The 13622-nt window shown below is 37.9% G+C and overlaps 1 protein-coding gene across 2 annotated transcripts in view; it reads left to right on the top strand.

Moving 5' to 3' along the window:
- The window catches only part of Dipk1a (divergent protein kinase domain 1A), a 105098-nt gene that overhangs the window by 86444 nt on the left and 5032 nt on the right, over positions 1-13622 (top strand). For both annotated transcript variants that reach the window (XM_027935094.3, XM_071618053.1), the window contains exon 3: positions 10489-10596. In XM_027935094.3, the coding sequence (XP_027790895.1) occupies positions 10489-10596 (108 nt within the window). The remainder of the gene's footprint in view (positions 1-10488; positions 10597-13622) is intronic.

Raw genomic sequence — 13622 nt, 5'->3', positions numbered from 1 at the left:
CAAATCCTATTTGGTACCTAACAATGAAGAAATCTTGCACAGTTTGACTCTGTAGGTAAGATTCCCTTGACATAGCCTGTTTTGTTTGTTTTTTCCATAAAATAAAGAAAAAACCAGAAGCCAGGAGAAATACTTCCCTTCTATGCTTTTCTTAGGATCACATTGTTTCATACTGAGATTGGCTGACTATTTCTGACTGAAAGTTCAAAGTCCCACCTGGGTCATGTGAGGCCCTGTACTACTTCTAGCTGACCTTGGTGGCTACTAAAGCAACATGCTTTTTTTTTTCCCCCTTTAGGAGCTTCTTCCATATTTTTTTTTTTTGAGAGTATACCTTTTAAAATGGAAGCATTAAAAGATAAAAGGGCCCCTAAATGTTATTAAGTCTCTTTTGAGATTCAATTTCTAGAGCTAATGGCTTATTGCTTAAAGCAACTAGCTTAAGATATACTAAATTTAAGATATTTAGAGCCATGTTTCCAATTAGATAGTAATATATAACCATGTCAATTAGCTTTGCCTTTGCTTAGGATCAATTATTATTTGACTTGACAGTTCATTTTATGCCATTAAGTGTACTGAACCAATACTACTTGGGACATACCATTTTTAAAGAACAAGCTCAATTTTTTTCCTTATATGAAAAGTACAGTCCTGCTCCCTTTATGCAAACTTAGGTTAGGTTACCAATCTCTTTATGAATTTACATTTACTAAATAAATTTGTTTCAAATATTAAGAAATATAAGCCCTATCCAAAGAATAATCATTTTGGTTTTTAATTAATTTATTTATTATTTTTCGTGGTACTGAAAGTCAAACCCAGAGTCTTGTGCATACTTGACAAGTGTTCTATCACTGAGCTACAACCCCAATCCAGGTAATCTTAGTGGCTAAATTATGGTAGTATTTCTGGTGACTTTTGATGTATTATGCTGCTCTTTTATATCATGCAAGAGTCACTATAATCCTGAAATAGGTGATATCATTGTTATCCTTAATATCATTCCTATGAAGCAATAAAGAGACTAAAGATTGAAAACAACTTAGAAGAAAGAAGCAAACAAAAAAATACTATATTCTTTTTTTTAAAAAATTATATAGTTGTAGATGGATAGCATGCCTTCATTTTATTTATTTAATTTTTTATGTGGTGCTGAGGATGGAACCCAGTGACTCACACATGCTAGGCAAATGCTCTGCCACTAAGCTACAGCCCCAGCCCTAAAATGCTATATTCTTTTAGTTAAACATTTAGTTTATGATTCCTTGTGTTATGCTAGTTCCTGGGGAGGTGGAGATGAGACATTTCCCTGTCCTAGAGATGCTTACAGGCTAGTAGGGGATATGGAAAAATGAAAAGGAAGAATACATCACTGAGAATAGGGTTGCTAGAAGTAGCAAATAAAAATACAAGATGCTCAGATAAATTTGAATTTAAAATAAGCTATAAATACTTTTTGGAGTATAAGCATATTCTAAATATTGACAATAAATGAAAAATTATATATATATATATATATTTATATAATATAAGTATGTCCTATGCAGTATTGGTATGGGCAACCCTAGTGAACAAGGTCTGTAAGGCTTTCTGGGAAACATTGTATTTGAGCTGAATTTTGAAAAATTGGCATGAACAAGACTATAAAGATATGACTATTGCTACATTTCAGGAATAGAATGACTAGTGAGGCATAATGGCACACACCTGTAATCCGAGTGACTCAGGAGGCTGAGGCAGGAGGATCGAAAGTTCAAGGCCAGCCTGAGCAACTTTGTGAGATCCTGTCTCAGAAAATAAAAAGGGTTGGGGATATAGCTCAGTGGTAGAACACCCCTGGACTCAATCCCCAGTAATCCCTACCCTAAATGTCACAAGATGTAGTGTAATGGGTGAATTGAAGACATCACAACAGGAAGATGAGTTTCATGGTATCTGCAGTAATACAGACGCAAAGTGAGGAAGCTGAAACTATGCCCCTGGCAGCAGGAATGGAGGGCAAGAAACAAAGACACTAAGGAAGTGATTGGATTGCCAGCACTTGGTGACCAACTGAATTTGGAGATGTGGGGCTAGAGATGTAGCTCAGTGGTAGAACACCCCTGGACTCAATCCCCAGTAATCCCTACCCTAAATGTCACAAGATGCAGTGTAATGGGTGAATTGAAGACATCACAACAGGAAGATGAGTTTCATGGTATCTGCAGTAATACAGACGCAAAGTGAGGAAGCTGAAACTATGCCCCTGGCAGCAGGAATGGAGGGCAAGAAACAAAGACACTAAGGAAGTGATTGGATTGCCAGCACTTGGTGACCAACTGAATTTGGAGATGTGGGGCTAGAGATGTAGCTCAGTGGTAGAGCATCTGCCTAGCACATGTATTTGATCTACAGCACCAAAAACTTAGATGAACAAACCAAAAAACCAAACAAAAAGAGATTTGGTGGCATGAGGAATAAAAATAAATTTATACTTCCAGACAACTGAAGTCTGTGCTCGCTTCTTTAGTAGCCACAAAGATCAGCTAGAAGTGGTGCAGAACCGAGGTAGAACTTTGAACTCTCAATCATAGAGGAGCCAGGTGGAGGATGGATAATGGGAATAAAGAAAGATAAACCTGGGAGAGAGGGCCAGGGGAGGGTGAGTTCAGTTGAGGGTAGCTTAAGTGTGAAGTGCTTGTAGGCTATCCAGATGGAGACAAGAGATGCCCAGGGAGCACTTCAGTATTTAGCTCAAGAGCAGGCCGTGGGCGGAGACAGAGCCAAGGCTCATCAGTGCCATAGGAATAAACGTCTCACTCGTGACAGTGTACAGAGAACCCAAAGGAAGTAGAATAAACCCCGGGAAAATAATATTTTAAATTGTGAGAAAGGAAGAGAACTCCATAAAGAAGACTGGTAAGGAGTTACCAAGAAAGAAGAGAAAAACATGAGAAGAGACGTCATTAGGAAATAGTTTTTAAGCAGTGGAGGCCAACAAAGACAAATGCTGAAGGAAGTTAAATAATGTAAGAATTGAAATCCGCAATTCAGAGTTCATTGTTAAATGGGTTGGGAGTATTTGTAAAATATAATAGAGTTAAAAGCCAAACTGTTGGGTCAAGTTGGGATGAGGAGATAAGTGACCATGACTATAGACTTCTGTTTCTAGAAGCTGCTGAAAAATAAGTTGTAAAAAAATATAACATTTACCATCTTAACTATTTTTAAATGTACGATTCAATAGTGTTAAGTATATTCACATTATTGTGTCTTTGTGATTTTTTTATTTCGTAAAACTGAAACTATACATGTTGAACAACTCCCCTTTCTCCTCCTTCCATTCCTTGGCAACCACAATTCTACTTTCCGTTTCTAAAGTTTACTTTAGATACCTCATAGAAGTGAAATAATACAGGACTTGTCTTTTTAATGACTAGCATATTTCATTTAGCATTATGTCCCTAAGGATCATCCATATTGCAGCATATGTCACAACTTCCTTCCTTTTAAAGTTTGAATAATATTCCATTATATGTAAATACCACATTTTATTTACTGTTCATCCATTGATGGACATTTAGGTTGCTTCCACCTTTCAGCTGGGATTTTTCTGTTTTCCTTTTTTTTTTTTTTTTTGTGTGTGTGTGTGTGTACGGGGGATTGAACCCAGGGCCTCAAGCATGCAAGACAAGTCCTTTACTACTGAACTATCCCTATTCCTTTTTCTAAATTTTACTTTGAAACAGGGTCTTGCTAAATTGCTCAGGTCAGCCTCAAATTTAAGATCCTCCGTCCTTAGACTTCTGGGTAGCTGGGATTTTAGGTGTGTGCTACCATACCTGTCTGGAAATTATTTTAAATTGAGCTAATCCAGTTTGATCTATCAAGAGTCCTTAAATTCTGTTTGAAAGATAGTGGAGCCTGACAAAGTAAATATATTCCTGTAATGCAAGATTGATTCAGTATTTGAAAATCTTTTATCATGGAGAAGGAATAAAAGAGAAAATGATAGGATTATCTGAATTGATACATTTGACAAAAATCAGTAAATTCTTAGCAACTAAGAATACAAAGGACTGGAGGCTGAGACAGGAGGATCGTGAGTTCAAAGCGAGCCTCAACAAAATGTGAAGCGCTTACTAAGTAACTCAGTGAGACCCTGTCTCTGAATAAAATATGAAATAGGGCTGGAGATGTGGCTCAGTGGTCAAGTGCCCCTGAGTTCAATACCCAGTAACTCCCCCCCCCCCAAAAAAAAAGAACACAAAGGAAATTTTTCAATCTAACTACAAAAACCCCTATATCCAACATCATGTGTAATGGTAAAAGTCTGAATATATAATGTCTGTGATCAGGATCAAGGTAAGGATGTACATTTTCCTCACTTCTATATTTTACTGAATATCCTAGCCACTATAATAAGAAAAATAAATAAAAGGCATAGAGATTGAAAAGAAAATTGAACCACTGAAAATATTTGACACAGGTGAAGACTAACTACTTCCATGCAACTTATTACTAGATTATAATGAAAATATTTTCTGGTATACAAATAGGCATTTATTATAAAACATTTATTTGGCTGAGCATGGTGGAATATGCCTATAATCCTAGCTACTCAGGAGGCTGAGGCAGGAGGATTACAAGTTTGAGACCAGCCTTGGCAAATAAAATTAAAGACGGGCTTGGGATGTAGTTCAGTGGTACAGTGCTTGCCTAGCATGCTTGCCGTCCTGGGCTGAATTCCCAGTAACACACACACACACACACACTCACCCATACACAAAACATCTGCAACACATATATCTATTTGCAAACAGTCCTAAAACATTTCCTATAACCTGTCTGTACACTCATTAAAGTCCTAATTTTGTCCTTTTAGGTGCACTGTCAACTAGCATGAAAGATTTACTCAAGGCAGAAGCAATGATACTCCCAAGACAGGTTTTGTTAACTTATAATTACCATCAGGGCAGCTAGAAATTCTGAACCAACAATTCCCAAAATGTCTACATTGACCACCAGCATCAGCATCATCTATAAGTGCACATTTTCAGTCTCACCCAAGATCTAGTGAGTCAGAAACTCTGAGACTAGGGTCCAGCAGTCTGTAGTTTAAGAAGCCTACAGGTGATCTGAATTTCCTTCAGGTTTGAGAAACATCTATTATATAAGGATTAGTTCAGAGAACCTATTTAAAGAGAAAGATTATAGCTCCAACTGGTTCCTACTCCCTCTTAATGAAAGTGTATAGAATATCTTATATTTTAGCCAATAAATATCTTAAATGTTAAATATCTTTAATTTCATCAATGATAGTTCATTTCTAACTGTCATCATGCTCTCTGATAAGCCACAGATTTTACCAATAAAATCCTGTTTCTAAATGGGACTAGTATAGCTTGTTAGAATGCTTAGCATGTGTGAAGCCCTAGGTTCCATCCCCAGCACAGTTAAAAAAGAAAAAAAAATCTGAGAAATAGATCAAACTTGATATAAGGAATATAGAAGTACTTTGAGTAGTTAGTTGCCTCTGAAACATTGGCTTCCTGATTAGAGCTCCAACGGAACACACCTGTGCAACCTTGGTTATGATATTAAAGATACCTGGACTATAACCTGCAAACAACAACAACGCAAATACCATATTGTGTTTATTGGGGAATTTTAAAATAAATTATGGGGCTGGGGTTATGACTCAGTGGTAAAGTGCTTTTTTCGCATGTGTGAAGCACTAGGTTCAATCCTCAGCACCACATAAAAATAAATAAATTAAATAAAGATATCATGTCCATCTACAACTAAAAAAAAATTTTTTTAAATAAATTTAAAAATTATGGTCATTATACAGTAGGAAAGGAAAGAATAGAGAAGGTGTGTGTTGTGTACAGGGAAAGAACACCTTTAATGGCTAATACAGAGAAGTCAGAAGCAGAGAATGAGAAGTTGGAAGGTAATGTGAGTGCAGAAGATGATGAAGATATAACAAGAGTTGGTACAGGGAATGGGAAAGGGGGTGGACTAGAGACGTGGAGGGTTTTCAGGCACTGTGAACAACCCAACTCTACTTTTATTTCCCCTTACTAAGGAGAAGCTGAAGTCTGAAATTGATGCCTGAAATAGATTTTTAGAATGTGGATCTTATAAAGTTATTTAAAACCTACTGCTATACATGTGTTTATTGTTATTGCCCCCTTGTGGTACAATTCCTGTAGTTCATGAAATTATTCCTTCAACATGGGTGGGTTTTTTTAAATGAAGCTCAAGAGTGTCATCTTCTGGTAGTGTGAGAGAAGTGCAAGCAAAGAGGTGGTGGTAGAATCAGGATAATAAAAATCTCAGGAATGGATAAACCTTTGACATTTTTTGCTGATTATTGTAACATTGAACATGCATTATAATGTCTGTGTCTTTTTATTTGACTATCATATTACTTTCTGTGATTAAAGTTTTATGTGTATGAGTATGCCTGAAAAATAAAACAAAACTCAACTAACTCTCCTTTTCACAAAAGTATGTGGGAAATTTGCTTTTGGTTTGTGATAGAAACCACAAGTTGAAGAGCCTGTTCTTTGTGATTTTGTGACTACCTCTTTGATGCGGGTTGGCTTAAGGCCTTTGCTCAAAACAAGAAATTTGATTCTAGTAGCTAAATACTTCACTGCTTAGCAGTTTACTAAGAAACTTAGTTTGTGCTTTAAAGTAAAACAAAACATTTTAGGTGTCATGGAAAAGTAATAATTTTTCCCCAGTTTTTTTTTTTTTCTTAAAGATATGGTCTTGCTGTGTTGCCTAGGCTGGCCCCGAACCCCTTAGGCTCAAACAAGCCTCCTGCTCCTGCCTCAGTCTTCCTTGTGGCTGGCTTCCAATGAGATTTTAAACCCAAAACCACTGTGTTGGTTAGTTAATAAACATTTATTGAACATTTAAACAGCAAACTATGCTATGTGCTACAGAGGAAGTTCAAAGATGGATGTGACCAACTCTGTGCCTTCAGATCAAATTATTGTCTAGCAGGGAAAATAATGTTAGATTTGGGAATATAAAGAAAGAATGAAGGAAGAATATAAGCTCAGGAGAGAAATGCACAGCTTCAAGCTTATTCATTTGGAAGATGCATGGGGCAGTGAGGTACTTTTAAATCTTGACTTTGGGCAGAATAAAAGACGAAATGTTGGGTTGGGGATGTGGCTCAAGTGGTAGCGCGCTCGCCTGGCATGCGTGCAGCCCGGGTTCGATTCTCAGCACCACATACAAACAAAGATGTTGTGTCCACCGATAACTAAAAAATAAATATTAAAAGATTCTCTCTCTCTCTCTCTCTCTCAAAAAAAAAAAAAAAAAAAAAAAAAAGACAGGACGCTGGAAGTGACAGCTCTTTCAATCCTATCCCAGAAGTTCTTCATGATAGAATGTGCTACTTCTGAGCTGGGCACAGTGGTGAATGCCTCTAATCTCACCAATTTGTGGGCCTGAGGCAGGAGGATTGCAAGTGCAAGGCCAGCTGCAGCAACTTAGTGAGATCTGTCTCAAAATAAAAATAAATCAATAAATAGGGCTGGGGATGTAGCTTAGTGGTAGAGCACCCCTGGGTTCAATCTCCAGTACAAAAAGGGGAGGGGTGGGAAGAGGATGAGGAGAAGAAGGAGGAAGAGGAGGAGAGCTATTTGTTACTCCCATGTAAAAACCCAGCATCTACTTCACTCACTCATCCAATTGACAGGTGCATTATATGTGTTACATATATTATATTTACACTCATATCTGTGATTGATTATGTCAGGCATTGTTCAAAACCCTGAGGAAACAAAGATGAATATCCTGGCCCTGTTTTGAGTTGCTTGTGTGGAGGATGAAGACTATCAAGGAATGAGTGTGCCTGCAAATTTTTAATGGGAACGCTTGGGAGGGGCATTTGACCTAGTCAGTACTAACCCTGCTCTACTAGTTCCTCTCCAACACAGGTAATTATAGTTCTTGTACCTAACCTAACTGGTTAAAAGCTCTGGAGGCAAACTATATAGGCTCAGATTCTAGCTCTACCATGAACCTGTTCTACATGTTTCTTAACTCCTTCCACCCCAGTTAGGGAATGAGCCCAGGACCACACCCAGCCGTTTTTTTTTTTTTAATTATTTTAAATTTTAGCCAGGATCTAGCTAAGTTGTCCAGGCTGGCCTCAAACCTGTGATCCTCCTGCCTCTGCCTCTTGACTTGTTTGGATTACAGGTGTGCCTGGTTCTTAATCTCTTCTCTTTTTTTTTTTTCTTTTTTTAACTGTTTTTTAGTTGTCAATGGACCTTTATTTATTTATTTATTTTTATGTGGTGCTGAGGATTAAACCCAGTGCCTCCCACATGCTAGTGCTCTACCACTGAGCCACAACCATAGCCTTCTTAACCTCTTCTTAACTTCCCTTGTCTCGTTTTCTTTTTCCTTTTTTTTTTTTTTTTTTTTGGTACTGGGGATTGAATCCACAGGCACTTTAACAATGAGCCACATCCCCGGCCCCATTACTACTACTACTACTACTACTACTACTACTATTATTATTATTATTATTATTATTGAGGCAGGGTCTCATTAAATTGCTTGAATTTACCATCCTCCTTCCTCAGCCTCCCAAGCTGCTGGGATTACAAGCTTACACCATTGCACCTGGCTTGTCTGTTTTCTTATCAATGAAGAGAAAGTGCTAACCCTATTCCATAAGGAAATTTTTGAGGATTAAAGAGATATACATGCAAACTGCTTAGGACAATGTTGGCATAAAGAAAACAATTTGACAAACACCTATGTATCTACCACCTTCTTAACAAATCGTAAGCTTTTACCATATTTGCTCCATTTTCCCAAAGAAATAAAACATTACAGGTACAGTTGAAGTTCTCTGTATCTTCCTAGATAGTCTTCCTCCTCCAGAATATCCATTCTTGAGTATGGTGGGTGTCCTGCCATTATGCTTTCATACTTTCCTTACCTATTTGTAGGCACATAAACAACACATGGTATTACTTTGCATGTTTTTCCCCTGTGCTGGGGATCAGACCCAGGGTCTCATGCAGGGTAAGCAATATTCTACCACTAAGCTGCACTCCCAGAGTCTTTGTATGCTTCTAAACTTCAGTAAGTGGTACTAGATCCCACGTGTCAATCTGCAACTTCTGCCTCTTAACATTACAAATATTTTCCATGTAGATGTATATGAGCTTATTTCTTTCATTTTAATTACTAAGTAGTTTATTTTCTAAATATACCACAATTTATTTTAAACTGTTTCAGTAAATCCTTTGAATTCATAGCAACATATTTGTTCTACTTCATGATAACATTTTTTTCTGGAAATTTTCTTTATCTGATTTTTGCTTTTCCTATTTCTTTCCTCCTAATTCTTTTAAGTTTACTGTATAGATCTCTTGCTTATTTTTTTAGTTATTACTCATTCCTATGTGAATTGTTTTTTTCAGTCAACTATTTACAGACAGCAACTGGGCAGTGAACTGAGCTAGCAGTGAAGCTGATTGTTGGGTATATGTGTGTGTGTGTGTGTGTGTGTGTGTGTGTGTGTGTGTGTTGAGGAACAGACAAGAGGTGAGGCAGAGACAGAGACCTCACACAGACATATTAGCCTGTGTATCTCTGCAGGAGGTACAGGGCTCTTGTCTCTCCCAGCTGTTGTAGTCCATCACAAGACTGCCTCCAACAAAGTTAACATGTTTAAGGATTTTATCATACAACCCCACCTTGTTCCACTACTTCATGGTGTCTGGTGGTGTTCTGGGAAGTCCCGGAAGCTTGTGCCCCTCAAACCTTCCTTGTAAACCAGAAGATGGTTCTGCTCCTCAGATGCACCTCCTGCCTGGTGCCCTGCCCATTTTGAGAACCCAGGCCTCAGCAGGTGTTTAATCTCAGCCTATTTGGGGGCTCTGGTATAATCTCTGGGTTTAGTAGATCACCCTCAATTATTGTATTGTGCCTAGGATTACATTGGTACCTTATTTTATCAAATATGGAGTTTGCGTTTTTCTCATTTTCTTTTTGTTTTTGTTTGACTCAAGGATGACACAATGACAGACATAACTTTATTTAAAATTTTTCAAATGGAATGTTTCTATTGTTGGAGGAAGTAGGGATTCTACCACCTTAGACCACTCTACGTGGGAAAAATAGTTTCAAACTTCTGTGCACACAAGAAGCCCCCAGGGATGGGGGTGTAGCTCAGTTAGTAGAGTGCTTGTTTCACAAGCACAAGGCCCTGGGTTCAATCCCCAGCACCAAAAAAAAAAAAAAAATACTAAGAAGCTCCCTTTCATCATCATAGAGGTAGAAAGTAATAGAGCAGATGGATTCAAATACACTTCTATCTAAATCCAAAGCCCACATTCTTTTCATCAGAAAACTTTCTCTTAAAGGATAAAAATACCTTTTATTGATATCTTTCAGATGTTTCTTCCCATGAACCTTTTTTTATTAACTACTTTTTTTTTATCTCCTGGTTTTTAGTGTGACAAGTACAAGACTGGAGTTATCGATGGGCCCGCATGTAATAGCCTCTGTGTTACGGAAACGCTTTATTTTGGAAAATGTTTATCTACCAAGCCCAACAATCAGGTATGGACATTATGAATAAAGACTCCAGAATGTCAGTAAGCTTTAATTCTACCTTAAACTAAAGGCATTATTAAAATAATTTTTGAACCAGAGTTTTAGGACATTACATGTAATTCAGTTTTATAGGCTTTAATTCATTCATTCAACAGATACTTATTTCTTCTCTATTCCCTGTGTATCCCCAGATACTATTTTAATTATTTCAAAGTAAAAAATAAGAAGGGCTGGGAGTGTAGCTCAGTGGTAGAATGCTTGTCTAGCATATGTGAAACCCTTGGGCTCAATCCCCAATACTGGAAAAAAAACAAAGAAAAAAGATAAGATTACTTCTCTTATGAACCTTACATTTCCCCCAGAGAGATGAGAGACACAAGCAGTTGATAGATAAACAAAACAATTATCGGCTATGGTGTGTTCTATATATAGGAGGCACACAGGTGAGTTGGTAGAGAATGGGGAAGAGGGATGGTAGAGATGCTTTAGAGGAGATGATCAGGGAAGACCTTTGAGAGATAACATTTGAGCTCATGCATGAACAAAGAATTAAATTATAGGCATAGGCTGAGCTAAATCACAAAAGAACCATAAACAGCTGATAAACATAATGAAAAAAATTCTACCTCCCCATCAAAGAAATGTAAGTAAAAATAGGATGCTATTGGACTGGAATAAGATACAACAAAACTTGGGCAGGGAAAAATTACATTTTTATATTCATCCTACTTCTAAATTTCCCAATATGAGTATATATTATTTGTTAGAAATTTTGAATAATTTTCAAGTTGACACTACTAATCATGTATAAGAGGATTTCTGACTGAATCTCCAGCATTTGAGTGTCAGTTGTATGCCAGGCACTTTTTGATGTATTGGGTGAGACTGTGGGGAACAAGACAGACAAAGCCTCTGGCCTTGTGTGCTTTGTGTTTTAATGTGAGAGAAGATATCATAAATGAATAAATAGATAATTTAAAAGACAGAAGGAAAGCAAAACAGAATGGGTTCCAGGTGCCAGGGGATGGGAGAGGACTCTTATTATAGATTGGGGGTTAGAAAAGGCCTTCCTAAGGTGACATTGGAGCTAATAATTGAATGAAGTGAAGGAACTGTCCCTATGAAGAACTCAGAGAATACGCTGCAAGTGGAACCAACACACGTGAAACAGGAAGAAGCTTGGTTGGTTTAGAGAAGAGAAAGACCAGCATAGCTCAAAAAATAAAGAACCAGAGAGCAAAGTGGTAAAGACTAGGATGGAGAAGTACACCAGGCCATCTCCAAAGGGGCTTAACAAGCAAAGGAAAGGACTTTGGACTTCATTCTAATTGAATTGGGAGTTTAATAGAGGGTTTGAAGGAGGGGCATGATATAATCTGCTTTGTTTGGATTTTTGTTTTGTTTTGTTATTAATTAATATGGTTCTCATTTATTTTTTTTTTTATGTAGAAATAAGAGAGGCAGGCTGTCCTAGTGGTTAAGACCATAAGCTATGAGTCCTGACTTCTGGGTTCAAATACTGGCATTGCCACTACTTTTTACTTCCAGATGTTATTTTACCTATCTGCTTCAGTTTCCCCATCAATGAAATGGTAATTATATTACCTACCTCATAGGGTTAGTGTAAGTATTAAAATAATAAAATTAATTAGTAGACTGTCAGTCTGCTTTCCATTACTGCAACAAAATACCTCAGATACTCAACTTGAAACAAAGAAAGGATTATTTTTGGCTCAGTTTTAGAGCTTTCAGTCCATGGTAAGTTGGCCTCCTTGCTTTTGGGATTGTGGCAAGGCAGTACATCCTTTTGAGAGCACATCACAACAGAATTCATTCACTTCATGACCAAGGAATGGAAAAGCAGAAGAGACTGGTGTCCCATTGAGAGTATATCCCCAATGACTTAATACCTCCGATTAGGCCCCATCTCCCCCACCCCATCTTTTTGTGATAGTAGGGATTGAACCCAGGGATGCTGTACCACTGAGCTACATTCCCAGTCCTTTTTAAATTAAATTTAATTTATCTTTTTAAATTTTGAGACAGGATCTTCCTGAGTTGCCAAGGCTGGCCTCAAACTTGCAATCCTTCTGCTTCAGCCTCCTGAGTCAAGATTCTACCACCTCCCAACAGCTCCAGATTGGGGACTAAGCCTTTAACACGTAGGCCTTTGGGGACACATTCAAACCATAGCATTTTGCTCCTGGCTCCCCAAACATTCATATCCATCTCCCAACGCAGAACACATTCAGACCATCCCGAGTCCCAAAGTCTTCACTGCCTCGGCATCACTCCACAGTTTCTTCCAGGACACAAAGCAAATTCAGTTGTGAGCCCCTGTAAAAATAAAAAGTTGCACATTCCCACAATACAATGGCACAGGGTAAATGTTCCCATTCCAAAATGGAACAATAGGGGAGTAAAAGGAGGGACTGAACCAAAGCAAGACCAAAACCCAGCAGGGCAAACATTAAATCCTACAACTATAGGATTCAGAACACACTGGCAGAATGTGGGCTGCCAAAAGCTTGGGAAGCCCCACCCCACGGCCTTGCTGGTTGCAGCCCACGTGGCCACGTTGCCTGCAGCCTCCCTCAGCACACATTCGCCTTCCTGGCATCTCTGTCTGGGGTCTCCCTTGCAGCTTCAGCTTCACTCAGAGCTGCATGCATTTTCCACAGGGACTGCTCACAGGGACTCAGGGACTCCAGCACAACATAAGATGTAGTAAATGCTATATAATGTTAGTTTAATAAATAGATACTTAATAATGATTAATTCTGGGGAGTGGAACTAGGGAAATAGAATATGGAAGAATTTTGTTTTATCCTTTTATCTTTCTACTTTGACTTTTCAAAAGCTATTTTTAGGCATGCATTACATTCATTTTATTTTTTTAATTCATGTAAGGAAAAATGTCTTTGATTATTTCAGATTTGTAGCTCAGTTTGTTTTGATGCTTGTTTGTGTTTTGTAGAGGAAGAAGACCTTAAAAATATACTGGTATAGGGCTGGGGTTGTGGCTCAGCAGT

This window comes from Marmota flaviventris, chromosome 10 (genome assembly GCF_047511675.1).
Source record: "Marmota flaviventris isolate mMarFla1 chromosome 10, mMarFla1.hap1, whole genome shotgun sequence".
NCBI lineage: Eukaryota > Metazoa > Chordata > Mammalia > Rodentia > Sciuridae > Marmota > Marmota flaviventris.
The sequence above is the reverse complement of the archived record's forward strand: the minus strand, read 5'-3'. Positions and strand labels throughout refer to the sequence as shown.